Below are 21666 nucleotides of genomic sequence, written 5' to 3'. Positions count from 1 at the left end.
AACCACCTGACCAAGTCCTAAATCAATGGGACTCCCTACATCTTTCTCAGATTATCAGCAATACCACAAGGTATGACTCCAAACACCCAGAAAAGGCTACTCTCCTTGATGTCACCCTCACAAATAATCCTGATAGGTATCAGTCTGGTGTTTTCTGTAATGACCTTAGTGATCACCGTTTTACAGACTGTGTTCGTAATGGCTGCTCTGTGAAACGACCTGTCCTGATTTGTCATAGACGCATGCTAAAAAACTTTAATGAGCAAGCCTTCCTTCATGAACTGGCCTCCGTAAAATGGTATAGAATTAGCTTGATCCCCTCTATTGAAGATGCTTTTTTGATATTTTCAGTGTTATTGTTAACATAACAAGTGCCGTCAGATCAGTAGGCTAGTTTTTGTTTTTTGTTTTTAATTAAACCTTTATTTAACCAGGTCGGCTACTTGAGAACAAGATCTCATTGAAAACTACGACCTGGCCAAGATAAAGCAAAGCAGTTCGTTACATACAACACAGAGTTACACATGTAATAAACAAACATACAGAATAATACAGTAGAAAAAATAAATATATATATATATACAGTGTGTGCAAATGAGGTAAGATAAGGGAGGTAAAGGCAATAAAATAGGCCATAGTGGCGAGGCAATTACGATATAGCAATTAAACACTGGAGTGATAGATGTGCAGAAGATGAGATACTGGGGTGCAAAGGAGCAAAATAAATAAATACAGTATGGGGATGAGGTAGATGGATGGGTTATTTACAGATGGGCTATGTACAGGTGCAATGATCTGTGAGCTGCTCTGACAGCTGGTGCTTGAAGTTAGTGAGGGAGATAAAGAGTCTCCAGCTTCAGTGATTTTTGCAGTTCGTTCCAGTCATTGGCAGCAGAGAACTGGAATGAAAGGTGGCCAAAGGAGGAATTGGCTTTGGGGGTTACCAGTGAAATATACCTGCTGGAGCGCGTGCTGCTATAGTGACCAGTGAACTGAGATAAGGCGGGGCTTTACCTAGCAACGACTTGATGACTTGGAGCCAGTGGGTTTGACGATGAGTATGAAGCGAGGGCCAGCCAACGAGAGAGTACAGATCGCAGTGGTGGGACGTTTTTGGGGCTTTGGTGACAAAACGGATGGCACTGTGATGAACTCTCAAATTGGATGCAGTCTGAGGCCATTTTGTAATATCGCAAATGTCAATGATTGGTGGATAGTCAGTTTTACGAGGGTGTTTGCCAGCATGAGTGAGGGATGCTTTGTTGCGAAATAGGAAGCCCATTCTAGATTTAATTTTGGATTGGAGATGCTTGCTACCATGGGAACATACACATGGACTGTGCTATGATTTGCTGTCACTCCTCTTTCTATGTCCTCCCTCTCAGTTTTTATATTGATTCTGTACTGTTGAGGGAAGAGTTTGCAAGGAAGCATTTCACATTCAGTGACCTGTGGAGGTCAGACCTGGGAAGTTGTAGTTTATTTCAGCTTTTCAAATGCTAAAGGTAGTTGAATATATATTTTGGGATCCCCATTAGCCAATGGTGAGGGGTCCGACAAAAAAAAAAAAAAAAAACTTGGCAATTTACATATGTTAATGCATTAGTGTTTGTGCATCTGTTACACATACACACAACCTGTAGGTCACATGGGGGAGAGGCGTTGTACCGTGAGGTGTTGCTTTGTTTTTTTAAACCAAATTTGCTGGTCTCTCTGGTTCTCTATACAGAAGGGAGTTCCAGCCAATCATGGCTCTAACACTGTGCGTTTAATTTGTCCTTGATTTGGGGACTGTGGAAATACCCCTGGTGGCATGTCTGGTGGGGTAAGTGTGTGCATGTTGACTATGCAAACAATGAGGAATTAAAACAAGAAATGTTATCAACCCTTCCTCAACTACCAGAAACAAAGGTAAACAAATGTTTCCACAAGTGGTGTGATCCACAATCCCTTTTCCTCCAGACCCAGTCTTTCCCTAATCAGCAAACATATGGTAGGCAGAAGAGAAACCCACATTTAAAAGACAAGGCATTTTGGAAGTCAAATAGTTTATTGAACAAGTCATGTAAGATTAGCAGGAACACCAGGCCAAATCAAAATCATAACCGTACAACCTAAGTGTCAGCAATAGTGGCCCAATCAGATGTACATTTTAGTCGTATGGTGAAGGAGTTCCTCATTTCAAACAAGCGCATTAGTTTGCATAATTCCTCACCTCAATTACCTTTGCCCTTTTCTTCAAATGGAGGCACAGTAACAGGAGAAAGACGATTAAGGAGTTGGGCAAACCAAATTATGATCTCCCTATCTAGCTTGTTGAGGGGTCGGGCCATCTGTTCAAGGCCGGCCGCTTCTGCAGAGGTATGGCTGGCAGTTGCTTCAGCTGAGGCGCGGGGGCCGATGGCCGCTTCTGCAGAGGTATGTTTGGCAGTTGCTTCAGCTGAGGCGCGGGGACCGGCGGCCGCTTCTGCAGAGGTATGTTTGGCAGTTGCTTCAGCTGAGGCGCGGGGACCAGCCGCTTCTGCAGAGGTATGTTTGGCAGTTGCTTCAGCTGAGGCGCGGGGGCCGGCGGCCGCTTCTGCAGAGGCTGGCAGTTGCTTCAGCTGAGGCGCGGGGCCACGGCCGCTTCTGCAGAGGTATGTTTGGCAGTTGCTTCAGCTGAGGCGCGGGGGCCGGCCGCTTCTGCAGAGGTATGTTTGGCAGTTGCTTCAGCTGAGGCGCGGGGGCCGGCGGCCGCTTCTGCAGAGGTATGTTTGGCAGTTGCTCCAGCTGAGGCGCGGGGGCCAGCGGCCTTCTGCAGAGGTATGGCTGGCAGTTGCTTCAGCTGAGGCGCGGGGGCCGGCGGCCGCTACTGCAGAGGTATGTTTGGCAGTTGCTTCAGCTGAGACGCCAACGGTCGCTTCTGCAGAGGTATGTTTGGCAGTTGCTTCAGCTGAGGCGCGGGGGCCGACGGCCGCTTCTGCAGAGGTATGTTTGGCGGTTGCTTGAGCTGAGGCGCGGGGACCAGCGGCCGCTTCTGCAGAGGTATGGATGGCAGTTGCTCCAGCTGCTTCTGCAGAGGTATGGCTGGCAGTTGCTCCAGCTGAGGCGCGGGGGCCAGCCGCTTCTGCAGAGGTATGGCTGGCAGTTGCTTCAGCAGAGGCGCGGGGGCCGGCGGCCGCTTCTGCAGAGGTATGGCTGGCAGTTGCTTCTGCTGAGGCACGGGGGCCAGCCGCTTCTGCTGAGGCACTGGGGCCAGCCGCTTCTGCTGAGGCACTGGGGCCAGCCGCTTCTGCTGAGGCACTGGGGCCAGCCGCTTCTGCTGAGGCACTGGGGCCAGCCGCTTCTGCTGAGGCACTGGGGCCAGCCGCTTCTGCTGAGGCACGGGGGCCAGCCGCTTCTGCTGAGGCACGGGGGCCAGCCGCTTCTGCTGAGGTATGGCTGGCAGTTGCTTCTGCTGAGGCACGGGGGCCAGCCGCTTCTGCTGAGGTATGGCTGGCAGTTGCTTCAGCAGAGGCACGGGGCCAGCCGCTTCTGCAGAGGTATGGCTGGCAGTTGCTTCAGCAGAGGCGCGGGGGCCAGCCGCTTCTGCAGAGGTATGGCTGGCAGTTGCTTCAGCAGAGGCGCGGGGGCCAGCCGCTTCTGCAGAGGCATGGTTGGCAGTTGCGGCATTTGGACCCTGCTTCACACTTGCCAGGGTATTGTAGCCAGTAGCTTTAGCATTTGGACCAGACACCACACTTGCTTGGGATCCAGTTGGTTCAGGTCCAGTGCAGGCAGGATGCCCATAAGCATCACCTAGGAAACAAAGAAAACATTGTGGTAAAATGCCAGCCTTAAGCCATTGGAACTAGACTGTGATCTAAATGACTTTGAACCAAAACGCACCTTGAAGGGTAAAACACGTTATCCCACCAATTAGCAGGCAACAAATCCAAGAAACACTACAAAACATTCAGACAGTTAAACATCAATAACCAGTGAACACTTTAAGACATGGTAAACCAATCAGATGAATACATTGGAAAACTAACCTCAAAGAGAGTCCAAAAGTCACAGCCATTTTAGTGATCAAAACCACAACCGTATTCAGAACTAATGCTGGACAGACACCCTGCCAGAATATCCCTGTTGCAATGTCTAACAGCTGTTTTGGTTGCACCTCATAAAGGAATCCCAGACCCTTCTTACCTGAATGGCTAATTATGTACAAGTGTCAACCAATGAACCTAATTTCAATTTCCCAATTGTGATTAGGTGCTCTTGATTTCATGCAGCTGGTGTGCTGGAGGGTGGAGTTTACACATCATGGACCAATCCGACAGTTTTAAAGAGTGACCTCTACCCACCCATTCCAGATTGAGCCAATTGCAAAGATTTGTTTTGTACCCCATGGGGGATTCCAACATACACTGCAAGGGGAAATAGATGTCAGCCAATGAACTTCATTTCCATTGGTTCAATTTCCCAAATGCGATTAGGTGCAGTCATCCGTTGACGAATGGTGAACAACAGAGTTGAATGTTCGACATAAAAACACACCAAAATAATTTCAACATTTGACAGAAAACAGACAATTGATGAATGCATTTTAAATTTCATACATGTTCATGCGTCTGTAGCTGCCAAATTCTGATCTTTTTACCACTGATTGGTGTTTTCACCAATCAGATCAGCCGTCTTGCCAGCAAAAACCTTCTATTTTATGTTCACCAGCTAAAAAGTTGCCTATCAGATTGACCTGTCAGAATGATATCATGAATGATATCATCAATCCAGTGGCCTTTTGTTCTCATGTGTGTTACAGAAACACTGCTAACCCAACAACAGTACTAGGTGCCTGTACTACAGAAACACTGTTAACCCAACAACAGTACTAGGTGCCTGTACTACAGAAACACTGCTAACCCAACAACAGTACTAGGTGCCTGTACTACAGAAACACTGCTAACCCAACAACAGTACTAGGTGCCTGTACTACAGAAACACTGCTAACCCAACAACAGTACTAGGTGCCTGTACTACAGAAACACTGCTAACCCAACAACAGTACTAGGTGCCTGTACTACAGAAACACTGCTAACCCAACAACAGTACTAGGTGCCTGTACTACAGAAACACTGCTAACCCAACAACAGTACTAGGTGCCTGTACTACAGAAACACTGCTAACCCAACAACAGTACTAGGTGCCTGTACTACAGAAACACTGCTAACCCAACAACAGTACTAGGTGCCTGTACTACAGAAACACTGCTAACCCAACAACAGTACTAGGTGCCTGTACTACAGAAACACTGCTAACCCAACAACAGTACTAGGTGCCTGTACTACAGAAACACTGCTAACCCAACAACAGTACTAGGTGCCTGTACTACAGAAACACTGCTAACCCAACAACAGTACTAGGTGCCTGTACTACAGAAACACTGCTAACCCAACAACAGTACTAGGTGCCTGTACTACAGAAACACTGCTAACCCAACAACAGTACTAGGTGCCTGTACTACAGAAACACTGTTAACCCAACAACAGTACTAGGTGCCTGTACTACAGAAACACTGTTAACCCAACAACAGTACTAGGTGCCTGTACTACAGAAACACTGTTAACCCAACAACAGTACTAGGTGCCTGTACTACAGAAACACTGTTAACCCAACAACAGTACTAGGTGCCTGTACTACAGAAACACTGTTAACCCAACAACAGTACTAGGTGCCTGTACTACAGAAACACTGCTAACCCAACAACAGTACTAGGTCCCTGTACTACAGAAACACTGTTAACCCAACAACAGTACTCTGTGCCTGTACTACAGAAACACTGTTAACCCAACAACAGTACTAGGTCCCTGTACTACAGAAACACTGTTAACCCAACAACAGTACTCTGTGCCTGTAATACAGAAACACTGCTAACCCAACAACAGTACAAGGTGCCTGTACTACAGAAACACTGCTAACCCAACAACAGTACTAGGTGCCTGTACTACAGAAACACTGTTAACCCAACAACAGTACTCTGTGCCTGTAACTACAGAAACACTGTAACCCAACAACAGACTAGGTGCCTGTACAGAAACACTGTTAACCCAACAACAGTACTAGGTGCCTGCCTGTACGGGTGCCTGTACTACAGAAACAGAAACACTACAGAAACACTTAACCCAACAACAGTACTAGGTGCCTGTACTACAGAAACACTGTTAACCCAACAACAGTACTGTGCCTGTACTACAGAAAGGTGCCTGTACTACAGAAACACTGTTAACCCAACAACAGTACCTAGGTACTAGAAAAACAGAAACACTGCTAACCCAACAACAGTACAAGGTGCCTGTACTACAGAAACACTGTTAACCCAACAACAGTACTAGGTGCCTGTACTAACCCAACAACAGAAACACTGCTAACCCAACAACAGTACTAGGTGCCTGTACTACAGAAACACTGTTAACCCAACAACAGTACTAGGTGCCTGTACTACAGAAACACTGTTAACCCAACAACAGTACTAGGTGCCTGTACTACAGAAACACTGTTAACCCAACAACAGTACTAGGTGCCTGTACTACAGAAACACTGTTAACCCAACAACAGTACTAGGTGCCTGTACTACAGAAACACTGTTAACCCAACAACAGTACTAGGTGCCTGTACTACAGAAACACTGCTAACCCAACAACAGTACTAGGTGCCTGTACTACAGAAACACTGTTAACCCAACAACAGTACTAGGTGCCTGTACTACAGAAACACTGTTAACCCAACAACAGTACTAGGTGCCTGTACTACAGAAACACTGTTAACCCAACAACAGTACTAGGTGCCTGTACTACAGAAACACTGTTAACCCAACAACAGTACTAGGTGCCTGTACTACAGAAACACTGCTAACCCAACAACAGTACTAGGTGCCTGTACTACAGAAACACTGCTAACCCAACAACAGTACTAGGTGCCTGTACTACAGAAACACTGTTAACCCAACAACAGTACTAGGTGCCTGTACTACAGAAACACTGTTAACCCAACAACAGTACTAGGTGCCTGTACTACAGAAACACTGTTAACCCAACAACAGTACTAGGTGCCTGTACTACAGAAACACTGCTAACCCAACAACAGTACTAGGTGCCTGTACTACAGAAACACTGTTAACCCAACAACAGTACTCTGTGCCTGTACTACAGAAACCCTGCTAACCCAACAACAGTACTAGGTGCCTGTAACTACAGAAACACTGTTAACCAACAACAGTACTAGGTGCCTGTACTACAGAAACACTGTTAACCCAACAACAGTACTAGGTGCCTGTACTACAGAAACACTGTTAACCCAACAACAGTACTAGGTGCCTGTACTACAGAAACACTGTTAACCCAACAACAGTAATGGTGCCTGTTTACAGAAACATAACCCAACAACAGTACTAGGTGCCTGTACTAAAACAGAAACACTGCCTAACCCAACAACAGTACTAGGTGTGTGTACTACAGAAACACTGCTAACCCAACAACAGTACTAGGTGCCTGTACTACAGAAACATAACCCAACAACAGTACTAGTGCCTGTACTACAGAAACACTGTAACCCAACAACAGTACTCTGTGTCTGTACTACAGAAACACTGCTAACCCAACAACAGTACTTGGTGCCTGTACTACAGAAACACTGCTAACCCAACAACAGTACTAGGTGCCTGTACTACAGAAACACTGTTAACCCAACAACAGTACTAGGTGCCTGTACTACAGAAACACTGCTAACCCAACAACAGTACTAGGTGCCTGTACTACAGAAACACTGCTAACCCAACAACAGTACTAGGTGCCTGTACTACAGAAACACTGTTAACCCAACAACAGTACTAGGTGCCTGTACTACAGAAACACTGTTAACCCAACAACAGTACTAGGTGCCTGTACTACAGAAACTGCTAACCCAACAACAGTGCTAGGTGCCTTACTACAGAAACACTTAACCCAACAACAGTACTAGGTGCCTGACTACAGAAACACTGTTAACCCAACAACAGTACTAGGTCCTGCACTCTGTTAACCCAACAACAGTACTAGGTGCCTGTACTACAGAAACACTGTAACCCAACAACAGTACTAGGTGCCTACTACAGAAACACTGTTAACCCAACAACAGTACTTGTGCCTGTACACAGAAACACTGATAACCCAACAACAGTGACTAGGTCCCTGTACTACAGAGCTGGGGCACTGTTAACCCAACAACAGTACTCTGTGCCTGTAATACAGAAACACTGCTAACCCAACAACAGTACAAGGTGCCTGTACTACAGAAACACTGTTAACCCAACAACAGTACTAGGTGCCTGTACTACAGAAACACTGCTAACCCAACAACAGTACTAGGTGCCTGTACCACAGAAACACTGCTAACCCAACAACAGTACTAGGTGCCTGTACTACAGAAACACTGCTAACCCAACAACAGTACTAGGTCCCTGTACTACAAAAACACTGTTAACCCAACAACAGTACTAGGTGCCTGTACTACAGAAACACTGTTAACCCAACAACAGTGCTAGGTCCCTGTACTACAGAAACACTGTTAACCCAACAACAGTACTCTGTGCCTGTAATACAGAAACACTGCTAACCCAACAACAGTACTAGGTGCCTGTACTACAGAAACACTGCTAACCCAACAACAGTACTAGGTGCCTGTACCACAGAAACACTGTTAACCCAAAAACAGTACTAGGTGCCTGAACTACAGAAACCCTGCTACCCCAAAAACAGTACTAGGTGCCTGAACTACAGAAACCCTGCTACCCCAACAACAGTACTAGGTGCCTGTACTACAGAAACACTGTTAACCCAACAACAGTACTAGGTGCCTGTACTACAGAAACACTGTTAACCAAACAACAGTACTCTGTGCCTGTACTACAGAAACACTGTTAACCCAACAACAGTACTAGGTCCCTGTACTACAGAAACACTGCTAACCCAACAACAGTACTAGGTGCCTGTACTACAGAAACACTGCTAACCCAACAACAGTACTAGGTGCCTGTACTACAGAAACACTGTTAACCAAACAACAGTACTCTGTGCCTGTACTACAGAAACACTGTTAACCCAACAACAGTACGAGATGCATGTACTACAGAAACACTGCTAACCCAACAACAGTACTAGGTGCCTGTACTACAGAAACACTGCTAACCCAACAACAGTACTAGGTGCCTGTACTACAGAAACACTGCTAACCCAACAACAGTACTAGGTGCCTGTACTACAGAAACACTGCTAACCCAACAACAGTACTAGGTGCCTGTACTACAGAAACACTGTTAACCCAACAACAGTACTAGGTGCCTGTACCAGAAACACTGTTAACCCCAACAGTACAGGTGCCTGTACTACAGAAACACTGTTAACCCAACAACATACTGTCCCTGTCTCACAGAAACACTGTTAACCAACAACAACAGTACTAGTACTAGGTGCCTGTACTACAGAAACACTGCTAACCCAACAACAGTACTAGGTGCCTGTACTACAGAAACACTGTTAACCCAACAACAGTACTAGGTGCCTGTACTACAGAAACCCTGCTAACCCAACAACAGTACTAGGTGCCTGCACTACAGAAACCCTGTTAACCCAACAACAGTACTAGGTGCCTGTACTACAGAAACACTGCTAACCCAACAACAGTACTAGGTGCCTGCACTACAGAAACACTGTTAACCCAACAACAGTACTCTGTGCCTGCTCACTTGAATTAAAGGGTAACTACACAAAATAAATCTAATTTTCATAGTATTTCCCCAGACCTTAAAGGTGGTCTCCTGATTTTTAAAAAAACGTTTGTGTACTTCCAATGATTTGTTTTTATATTGAGAAAGTGTGACTTTGTGAGCAAAAACATGAAAATAAAAAAAATGACAATAGTAGGCCTACCAATACAGTATAGAGTGTTCACTCACTTTACCCATTGTGAGTGAAAATGCACTTTGGTGATACAATTGTACTTTTACATATTTTTACAGATATGAGGCTTCATGTTCAAAATCGTTCAGTGGGGTGTTTCTTTTTTTTAAACAGCAATTTTGCATTAATATGAACAGCATATATTCAAATATTTACGTGGTGTGTCATTAAATCGATAACTATCTTACCTCTATATTTACGTGTTGCGTGTTGTGTCATTAAATCGATAAATCGATAACTAGCTTACCTCTATATTGGTTTCAACCCTCTTTCTGTTAAGAAGAGGGGCGGGGGGGGTATGCCTTATGATTAATGAGACGTGGTGTGATCATAACAACATACAGTAACTCAAGTCCTTCTGTTCACCTGACTTAGAATTCCTCACAATCAAATGTCGACCATATAGTCTACCAAGGGAATTCTCTTCGATTATAATCACAGCAGATATATTCCCCCCCAAGCAGACTGAACAAAATTTGACTCTATCCAAACTGGAAACCACATAACCTGAGGCTGCATTCATTGTAGCTGGGGATTTTAACAAGGCTAATCTGAAAACAAGACTCCCTAAATTGTATGCGCAACCAGGGCTGGTAAAACCCTGGATCATTGTTATTCTAACTTCCACGATGCATATAAGGCCCTCTCTCGGAAAAGCTGACCACGACTCCATTTTGTTGCTCCCAGCCTACAGACAGAAACTAAAACAAGAAGCTCCCGTGCTCAGGTCTGTTCAACACTGATCCGACCAATCTGATTCCACGCTTCAAGACTGCTTCGATCACGTGAATTGGGATATGTTCCGCATTGCGTCCAACAACAACATTGACGAATACGCTGATTCGGTGAGCGAGTTCATTAGAAAGTGCATTGACAATGTCGTACCCAACGATTAAAACATTCCCAAACCAGAAACCGTGGATTGATGGCAGCATTCGCGTGAAACTGTTTGTGCAAACCACTGCTTTTAACCAGGGCAAGGTGACCGGAAACATGACCGGATACAAACAGTGGAGCTATTCCCTCCGTAAGGCAATCAAACAAGCTAAGCGTCAGTATAGAGACAAAGTAGAGTCACAATTCAACGGCTAACCCATCTGGACAAGAGGACTACTGCAGCATAAATACTGGAGGCTGAGACATTTAACACCATAGTACCCTCCAAACTCATCATCAAGCTCCAGACCCTGGGTCTCGACCCCGCCCTGTGCAACTGGGTACTGGACTTCCTGCCCCCAGGTGGTGAGGGTAGGCAACAACATCTCCTCCCCGCTGATCCTCAACACTGGGGCCCCACAAGGGTGTGTTCTGAGCCCTCTCCTGTACTCCCTGTTCACCCACGACTGCGTGGCCATGCAAGCCTCCAACTCAATCATCAAGTTTGCGGATGACACTATAGTGGTAGGCTTGATTACTAACAACAACGAGACGGCCTACAGGGAGGAGGTAAGGGGCCCTCGGAGTGTAGTGTCAGGAAAATAACCTCACACGCAACGTCAACAAAACAAAGGAGATGATTGTGGATTTCAGGAAACAGCAGAGGGAGCACCCCCCTATCCACATCGAGGGGACAGAAGAGGAGAGGGTAGTAAGTTTTAAGTTGCTCGGCGTACACATCACGGACAAACTGAATTGGTCCACCCACACAGACCGCGTGGTGAAGAAGGCACAGCAGCGCCTCTTCAACCTCAGGAGGCTGAAGAAATCCGGCTTGTCACCAAAAGCACTGAAAAACTTAAACAGATGCACAATCGAGAGCATCCTGTCAGGCTGTATCACCGTCTGGTACGGCAACTGCTCTTCAGAGGGTAGTGAGGTCTGCACAACGCATCACCGGGGGCAAACTACATGCCCTCCAGGACACCTACATCACCCATGTTACAGGAAGGCCATAAAGATCCTCAAGGACAACAACCATCCGAGCCACTGCCTGTTCACCCCGCTATCATCCAGAAGGCGAGGTCAGTACAGGTGCATCAAAGCAGGGACCAAGAGGCTGAAAAACAGCTTCTATCTCAAGGCCATCAGACCACTAACATTGAGTGGCTGCTGCCAACACACTGACTCAACTCCTGCCACTTTAATAATGGAAATTGATATATTTAAATATAAATATATATCACTAGCCACTTTAAACCATACCCTACATTACTCATCTCATATGTATATGTATATACTGTACTCTACATCATCTTCTACATCTTTATGTAATACATGTATCACTAGCCACTTTAAACTATGCCATCTACTGTCTCTATTATATTATGACAGACCAGCTCGATCATCTGTCTCTATTATAATATCACAGACAAGCTAGATCTACTGTCTCTATTATATTATGACAGACCAGCTCGATCTACTGTCTCTGTCTCCATTATATTATGACAGACCAGCTAAATCTACTGTCTCTATTATTTTATGACAGACCAGCTAGATCTACTGTGTCTATTATATTATGACAGACCAGCTAGATCTAATGTATCTATTAAAATATGACAGACCAGCTCGATCTACTGTCTCTATGTCTCTATTATATTATGACAGACCAGCGAGATCTACTGTCTCTATTATTTTATGACAGACCAGCAAGATCTACTATCTCTGTTATAATATGACAGACCAGCTAGATCTACTGTCTCTATGTCTCTATCATATTATGACAGACCAGCTAGATCTACTATCTATATTATATTATGACAGACCAGCTAGATCTACTGTCTCTATTATATTATGACAGACCATTTAGATCTAATGTATCTATTAAAATATAACAGACCAGCTCGATCTACTGTCTCTATTATATTATGACAGACCAGCTAGATCTACTGTCTCTATTATAATATGACAGACCACGATCTACTGTCTCTAGTCTCTATTATATTATGACAGACCAGCTAGATCTACTGTCTCTATGTCTTTATTTTATGACAGACCAGCTAGATCTACTGTGTCTATTATATTATGACAGACCAGCTAGATCTAATGTATCTATTAAAATATGACAGACCAGCTCGATCTACTGTCTCTATGTCTCTATTATAATATGACAGACCAGCTAGATCTACTGTCTCTATGTCTCTATCATATTATGACAGACCAGCTAGATCTACTATCTATATTATATTATGACAGACCAGCTAGATCTACTGTCTCTATTATATTATGACAGACCAGCGAGATCTACTGTCTCTATTATTTTATGACAGACCAGCAAGATCTACTATCTCTGTTATATTATGACAGACCAGCTCGATCTACTGTCTCCATGTCTTTATTATATTATGACAGACCAGCTCGATCTACTGTCTCTATGTCTCTATGATTTTATGACAGACCAGCAAGATCAACTTTCACAATTATAATATGACAGACCAGCTCAATCTACTGTCTTTATCATATTATGACAGACCAGCTAGATGTCCTGTCTCTATTATATTATGACAGAACAGCTAGATCTACTGTCTCTATTATAATATGACAGACCAGCTAGATCTACTGTCTCTATTATATTATGACAGACCAGCTCGATCTACTGTCTCTATTATATTATGACAGACCCAGCTCTATTATAATATGACAGACCAGCTAGATCTACTGTCTACTGTCTCTATTATATTATGACAGACCAGCTAGATCTACTGTCTCTATTATTTTATGACAGACCAGCAGATCTACTGCTATTATATTATGACAGACCAGCTCGATCTACTGTCTCCATTATATTATGACAGACCAGCTAAATCTACTGTCTCTATTATTTTATGACAGACCAGCTAGATCTACTGTCTCTATCATATTTTGACAGACCAGCTCGATCTACTGTGTCTATTATATTATGACAGACCAGCTAGATCTAATGTATCTATTAAAATATGACAGACCAGCTCGATCTACTGTCTCTATGTCTCCATTATGTTATGACAGACCAGCTAAATATTCTCTCTTTTATATTATGACAGACCAGCTAGATCTACTGTCTCTATCATATTTTGACAGACCAGCTAGATCTACTGTCTCTATTATATTTTGACAGACCAGCTAGATCTACTGTCTCTATTATATTATGACAGACCAGCTAGATCTACTGTCTCTATCATATTTTGACAGACCAGCTAGATCTACTGACTCTATTATATTATGACAGACCAGCTAGATCTAATGTATCTATTAAAATATGACAGACCAGCTCGATCTACTGTCTCTATGTCTCCATTATATTATGACAGACCAACGTGTGACAACACCTGCACAGGATCGGTACATGCGAACATCACACCTGCAGGACAGGGACAGGAAGGCAACAACTGCCCAAGTTGCACCAGGAACGCACAATCCCTCCATCAGTGCTCAGGCTGTCCGCAATAGGCTAAGAGAGGCAGGTCCTCACCAGACAACACAGGCAACAACGTCGCCTATGGGCACAAACCCACCGTCGCTGGTCTAGACAGGACTGGCAAAAAGTGTTCTACATTGACGAGGTACGGTTTTGTCTCACAAAGGGGGTGATCGTCGGATTCACGTTTGAGCGTTACACCGAGGCCTGAACTCTGGAGCGGGATCGATTTGGAGGTGGAGGGTCCGTCATGGTCTGGGGCGGTGTGTCACAGCATCATCGGACGGAGCTTGTTGTCTTGCAGGCAATCTCAACGCTGTGCGTTACAGGGAAGACATCCTTCTCCCTCATGTGGTTCCCTTCCTGCAGACTCATCCTGACATGACCCTCCAGCATGACAATGCCACCAGCCATACTGCTCGTTCTGTGCGTGATTTCCTGCAAGACAGGAAAAACAGTGTTCTGCCATTGACAGCAAAGAGCTCGGAAATCAATCCCATTGAGCAAGTCTAGGACCTGTTGGATCGGTGGGTGACGGCCATTCCCCCCAGAAATGTCTGGGAACTTGCAGTTGCCTTGGTGGATGAGTCAGGGCCTGGTATCTCACAGCAAGAACTGGCAAATCTGGTGCAGTCCATGAGATGCACTGCAGTTCTTAATACATCTGGTGTCCACAACAGATACTGTTACCTTTGACCCCCCCTTTGTTCCGGGACACATTATTCCATTTGTTAGTCACATGTTTGTGGAACTTGTTCAGTTTGTTGTTGAATCTTATGTTCATACACATTTTTGTACATCAAGTTTGCTGAAAATTACACAGCTGACAGTGAGATGTTTCTTTTCCCCCTGAGGTTAGTTGCTTGACAGTCCTAAAATGTCAGAACGCTAAGTGTTTCTTGAAATTGTTGGACACCTTGATACCAAAAAAAGCAAGTCACCAGCCAGGCTTAAGAACCAATTCATATTTATGTCTCTAGATAATTTTGTACAAAGTGAGAGCTTAAGTGCACCTTTTAAAATCTATTGAAGTTCCTGCCAGGGGCTTCTGCAAGTGCAACCTCATTGTGGTAGTGTAGAAATGGATTGTGCAGAAGACCACATTGAAAGTTGACATAAGGAATGTCTGAACGACTCCAAGTGGAGTACTTTTCACAGCTGAAAGCGATGAACGCATATATGATTGCATCCATGTGCCTGGCCAGACCAACATTGTAGTACAGGCAGAATGTATCAAGTCGTTTTAATGTTTCTGAATAAGGTCTAGGAGAAACTTCAGCGTCCCTGGGACAGGTTAGTGACAAGTAATGGGACGATGAGTTAAGCTGCATTCACATTCTTTGGGCATTGGTGGTAAAAGGCAGATTACTGTAAATCAAACAGCCTACACAAAGGGACAGGTAAAGTATGAACATATGAGGGAGCTCTGACAAGTTAGAGAACTTTACAATTTGAACTACCAGAAACAAATCTGTTTATACAAGTGTTGTGAACCACATTCCCTTTTACTCCAGGCCCACAGTCTGTTCCCAAACAGCAAGCACATGGTAGGCAGAAGAGAACATTATATTTTAAGGACAAGGTTTTTTGAAAGTCAAATGGTTTATTGAGCAAATCATGCAAGATCAGCAGGAACACCAGGCTAAATCAAAAGCATAACCGTAGAACCTAAAAGTGTGTCAGCAATATCACTACATCAGAAGTCAATTTAGTCTGTTTATAAAAACAATTCATAACATTGTATCATCCACCCCTGTATACAATTTGCATGACGATGTACAAGTGAAGGAGATCCTCATTTCAAACAAGCGCATTAGTTCGCACATTTCCCCACCTCAGTTACCTTTACCCTTTTCTACAAGAGGCACAGTAACAGGGATAAGACGATTAAGGAGTTTGCCAAACCAAATTATGATCTCCCTAGTTGAGTGGTCGGGCCGTCTGTTCAAGGCTTGGCTCTGCTGAGGCGCCGGGGCCGCTTCTGCTGAGGCGCCTGGGCCGGACGCTTCTGCTGAGGCGCGCCTGGGCCGGCGCTTCTGCTGAGGCGCTGAGGCGCCGGGGCCGGAAGCTTCTGCTGAGGCGCCGGGGCCTGGGCTTCTGCTGAGGCGCCGGGGCCTGAAGGCCGGGGCCTGAAGCTTCTGCTGAGGCGCGGGGCCTGGGAGGCGCCGGGGCCTGAAGCTTCTGCTGAGGCCGCTTCTGCGGAGGGCCGGGGCCTGAGCTTCTGCGGAGGCGCCGGGGCCTGAAGCTTCTGCGGAGGCGCCGGGGCCTGAAGGCTTCTGCGGAGGCGCCGGGGAGGCGCTGCGGAGGCGCCGGGGCCTGGGCTTCTGCTGAGGCGCCGGGGCCTGAGCTTCTGCGGAGCGCCGGGGCCTGAGGCTTCTGCGGAGCGCCGGGGCCTGAGGCTTCTGCGGAGGCGCCGGGGCCTGAAGCTTCTGCTGAGGCGCCGGGGCCTGCGCTGCGGGGCATTGGGGCCTGAAGCGTCCGCTGCTGAGGCGCCGGGGCCTGAAGCTTCTGCTGAGGCGCGCTGGGGCTTCTGCGGAGCGCGCTGCCGGGCCTGAAGCTTCTGCTGAGGCGCATTGGGGGACTTCTGCCGCTGACGTGGGCCAGTAGCTGACGTGGCGCTGAGGCGGCTTGGCATTGGCCAGTAGCGTCCGCTGACTGCTGGAGGCGCTGCGGCATTGTGGCCAGTAGCGTCCGCTGACGTGGCATTGTGGCCAGTAGCGTCCGCTGACGTGGCATTGTGGCCAGTAGCGTCCGCTGACGTGGCATTGTGGCCAGTAGCGTCCGCTGACGTGGCATTGTGGCCAGTAGCGTCCGCTGACGTGGCATTGTGGCCAGTAGCGTCCGCTGACGTGGCATTGTGGCCAGTAGCGTCCGCTGACGTGGCATTGTGGCCAGTAGCGTCCGCTGACGTGGCATTGTGGCCAGTAGCGTCCGCTGACGTGGCATTGTGGCCAGTGTGGCCAGTGGCATTGTGGCCAGTCCGCTGACGTGGCATTGGCCAGTAGGCCTGACGTGGCATTGTGGCCAGTAGCGTCCGCTGACGTGGCATTGTGGCCAGTAGCGTCCGCTGACGTGGCATTGTGGCCAGTAGCGTCCGCTGACGTGGCATTGTGGCCAGTAGCGTCCGCTGACGTGGCATTGTGGCCAGTAGCGTCCGCTGACGTGGCATTGTGGCCAGTAGCGTCCGCTGACGTGGCATTGTGACCAGTAGCGTCCGCTGACGTGGCATTGTGACCAGTAGCTTTAGCATTTGGACCAGACACCACACTTGCTTGGGCATAGGATCCAGTTGGTTCAGGTCCAGTGTAGGCAGGATGCCCATGAGCGTTACCAGGAAACAAAGAAAACATTGTGGTAAAATGCCAGCCTTAATTTGGATCGGAACAAGACCTGTGATTTGACCTTAGTGTAAAGCAAAACGCACCTTTAAGTGTAAAACAAGTTATCCCTCCAATTAGCAGGCAACAAATCCAAGAAACACTACAAAACAGTCAGACAGTTAAACATAAATAACCAGTGAACACTTTAAGACATGGTAAACCAACCAGATGAACGCATTGAAAAACTAACCTCAAAGAGAGTCCAAAAGTCACAGCCATTTAGTGATCAAAACCACAACAGTATTCAAGAACTAATTCTCGACAGCCTGCCAGAATATCCCTGTTGCTATTTCTAACAGCTGTTTTGGTTGCACCTCATAAAGGAATCCCAGACCCTTCTACCCTGGCTGGCTAATTATGTACAGCTGTTAGCCATTGGTTCAATTCCCAAATGCGATGAGGTGCAGTCATCTGTTGACGTATGGTGAACAACAGAGAGAGAATTGGACGACAAAAGAAAGACCAAATTCAGTTCAACAACTTACAAAAAAACAGACAATTGATGAACATATTAAATTTCATACATGTTCATTTGTCTGCAGCTGCCAAATTCTGTTCTTTTTTCCACTAATTGGTCTTTTCACCAATCAGGTCAGCCGTTTTGCCAGCAACGCGGGGCAAAAGGTCAGAATTGGGCTGCCTGTGTAAACACAGCCTGTGTGGCTGGGACCAAACAGACTATGAGGTAGTTTTTGATTGGGTCCAAACAGACTTCAGCCACTTTCCAAAGCTTAGACGTTGCTGAAGTCTGCCAGATCTTACATCGCCTTGATAGGTATTTTAAGTATCAACTAACCACATCATATGTCAGTGGATGACACATTTGATGATGTGGCACGCAACCATTGGTTGTTGCGTTGCCTCACTTTAGCTGTAGACACTGACCTATTGCTCTGTTACACAGGGAGCACTATTCTAATTGTTTTTCCAAGTATTTGTGTTTTGAGCAATCACATCATATATTTTCACATCGGATCTTTTTCAGAGCTGATTGGTCAAAAGACTAATTCGTGAAAAAAAATATCAGAATTGGGATGCCTTGGTAATGCAGCCTATGAGGGAGTTCTACTAACCTGAACCTCAGTGCACCGGTCTACGGAAGGTGATGTGAAAAGGCAAAAGCAGTGAGGGAGGAGCGCCCTTCTCAAATCGTACAGTTAGTGGTGTAATGGAGGATATACGCAGGTGTACCACTTTGTTTTCAATGGACATTTTGTGTACTCAATTCTTAATCCCCACTAATGTGTATCAAAGTAGTATAGTGGAGGTATATGCTGTATCAATTCATAAGGCTGATGGAACAGATCAGAATGTTAGGATCCAAATGTTGAAAAACTATTATTTCTTCACATTTTAAGTGCATGAATATGCACACGGTGGTAGGCCTATTCAGAATGTTCCAAAATGCCACACCAGAGGAGGCTGGTGGGAGGAGCTAGAGGAGGACAGGCTGATTGTAATGGCTGGAATGGAATCAATGGAACGGAGTCCAACATATCAAACTCTGTTCCATCAATTCCATTCAAGGCCATGAAAATAAGCCCATCCTCCTATAGCTCCTCTGCTGCACCTCACATTTGAGCAGTTTTATGTACAGATATTTGGACAGAGATGGTAATATCCATTATAGATCAGACACACCGGTAGGATTGTCTAATGTTTGCCTGCCAATTAGTATTTAGCACCTCCGAACAGTGTCTGCAGTCAATCTCTGAGGGTCTGCAGTCAATCTCTTGACTGCCAACCCTCAGAAAACAGATCATCTAAAGGTGGGGGAGTGGCCATCTTTTCCAAGGATCACCTTCAGTGCTCAGTTGTCTCCACCAAATCTGTCCCCAAACAATTTGATTTGCTTGTTTTAAGCATCAAACTTTCAAATATCTCTTTGTTGACTGTTGCTTGGTGCTATCGTCCTCCGTCAACACGGGTCAGTAATCTACCTGCCCTAAGCTCTCTCATGGCCCCTTACACTAAGTCTGAATTTGTCCTGCTAGGTGACCTAAACTGGGACATGCTTAAACCACCTGACCAAGTCCTAAATCAATGGGACTCCCTACATCTTTCTCAGATTATCAGCAATACCACAAGGTATGACTCCAAACACCCAGAAAAGGCTACTCTCCTTGATGTCACCCTCACAAATAATCCTGATAGGTATCAGTCTGGTGTTTTCTGTAATGACCTTAGTGATCACCGTTTTACAGACTGTGTTCGTAATGGCTGCTCTGTGAAACGACCTGTCCTGATTTGTCATAGACGCATGCTAAAAAACTTTAATGAGCAAGCCTTCCTTCATGAACTGGCCTCCGTAAAATGGTATAGAATTAGCTTGATCCCCTCTATTGAAGATGCTTTTTTGATATTTTCAGTGTTATTGTTAACATAACAAGTGCCGTCAGATCAGTAGGCTAGTTTTTGTTTTTTTGTTTTTAATTAAACCTTTATTTAACCAGGTCGGCTACTTGAGAACAAGATCTCATTGAAAACTACGACCTGGCCAAGATAAAGCAAAGCAGTTCGTTACATACAACACAGAGTTACACATGTAATAAACAAACATACAGAATAATACAGAACAAAAAATAAATATATATATATATACAGTGTGTGCAAATGAGGTAAGATAAGGGAGGTAAAGGCAATAAAATAGGCCATAGTGGCGAGGCAATTATGATATAGCAATTAAACACTGGAGTGATAGATGTGCAGAAGATGAGATACTGGGGTGCAAAGGAGCAAAATAAATAAATAAATACAGTATGGGGATGAGGTAGATGGATGGGTTATTTACAGATGGGCTATGTACAGGTGCAATGATCTGTGAGCTGCTCTGACAGCTGGTGCTTGAAGTTAGTGAGGGAGATAAAGAGTCTCCAGCTTCAGTGATTTTTGCAGTTCGTTCCAGTCATTGGCAGCAGAGAACTGGAATGAAAGGTGGCCAAAGGAGGAATTGGCTTTGGGGGTTACCAGTGAAATATACCTGCTGGAGCGCGTGCTGCTATAGTGACCAGTGAACTGAGATAAGGCGGGGCTTTACCTAGCAACGACTTGATGACTTGGAGCCAGTGGGTTTGACGATGAGTATGAAGCGAGGGCCAGCCAACGAGAGAGTACAGATCGCAGTGGTGGGACGATTTTGGGGCTTTGGTGACAAAACGGATGGCACTGTGATGAACTCTCAAATTGGATGCAGTCTGAGGCCATTTTGTAATATCGCAAATGTCAATGATTGGTGGATAGTCAGTTTTACGAGGGTGTTTGCCAGCATGAGTGAGGGATGCTTTGTTGCGAAATAGGAAGCCCATTCTAGATTTAATTTTGGATTGGAGATGCTTGCTACCATGGGAACATACACATGGACTGTGCTATGATTTGCTGTCACTCCCCTCTTTCTATGTCCTCTCTGTTTCTTTTATATTGATTCTGTACTGTTGAGGAAAGAGTTTGCAAGGAAGCATTTCACATTCAGTGACCTGTGGAGGTCAGACCTGGGAAGTTGTAGTTTATTTCAGCTTTTCAAATGCTAAAGGTAGTTGAATATATATTTTGGGATCCCCATTAGCCAATGGTGAGGGGTCCGACAAAAAAAAAAAAAAAAAACCTGGCAATTTACTTATGTTAATGCATTAGTGTTTGTGCATCTGTTACAAATACACACAACCAGTAGGTCACATGGGGGAGAGGCGTTGTACCGTGAGGTGTTGCTTTGTTTTTTTAAACCACATTTGCTGGTCTCTCTGGTTCTCTATACAGAAGGGAGTTCCAGCCAATCATGGCTCTAACACTGTGCGTTTAATTTGTCCTTGATTTGGGGACTGTGGAAATACCCCTGGTGGCATGTCTGGTGGGGTAAGTGTGTGCATGTTGACTATGCAAACAATGAGGAATTAAAACAAGAAATGTTGTCAACCCTTCCTCAACCCTTCCTCAACTACCAGAAACAAAGGTAAACAAATGTTTCCACAAGTGGTGTGATCCACAAGCCCTTTTCCTCCAG

At 45.4% G+C, this 21666-nt stretch overlaps 1 protein-coding gene across 1 annotated transcript in view; it reads left to right on the top strand.

Moving 5' to 3' along the window:
- Nucleotides 1-1243: 1243 nt before the first annotated feature.
- The window catches only part of LOC127931308 (uncharacterized), a 97531-nt gene continuing 77108 nt past the window's right edge, over nt 1244-21666 (top strand). The window contains exons 1-6 of the mRNA XM_052523338.1: nt 1244-1247; nt 2322-2529; nt 2691-2747; nt 2803-3024; nt 3061-3468; nt 3522-3575. Coding sequence (XP_052379298.1) covers nt 1244-1247; nt 2322-2529; nt 2691-2747; nt 2803-3024; nt 3061-3468; nt 3522-3575 — 953 coding nt within the window. The remainder of the gene's footprint in view (nt 1248-2321; nt 2530-2690; nt 2748-2802; nt 3025-3060; nt 3469-3521; nt 3576-21666) is intronic.

This window comes from Oncorhynchus keta, chromosome 8 (genome assembly GCF_023373465.1).
Source record: "Oncorhynchus keta strain PuntledgeMale-10-30-2019 chromosome 8, Oket_V2, whole genome shotgun sequence".
In the NCBI taxonomy this organism is placed as follows: Eukaryota; Metazoa; Chordata; class Actinopteri; order Salmoniformes; family Salmonidae; genus Oncorhynchus; species Oncorhynchus keta.
Note: the sequence above shows the minus strand (reverse complement) of the source record. Positions and strands in the feature narration are given on the sequence as shown.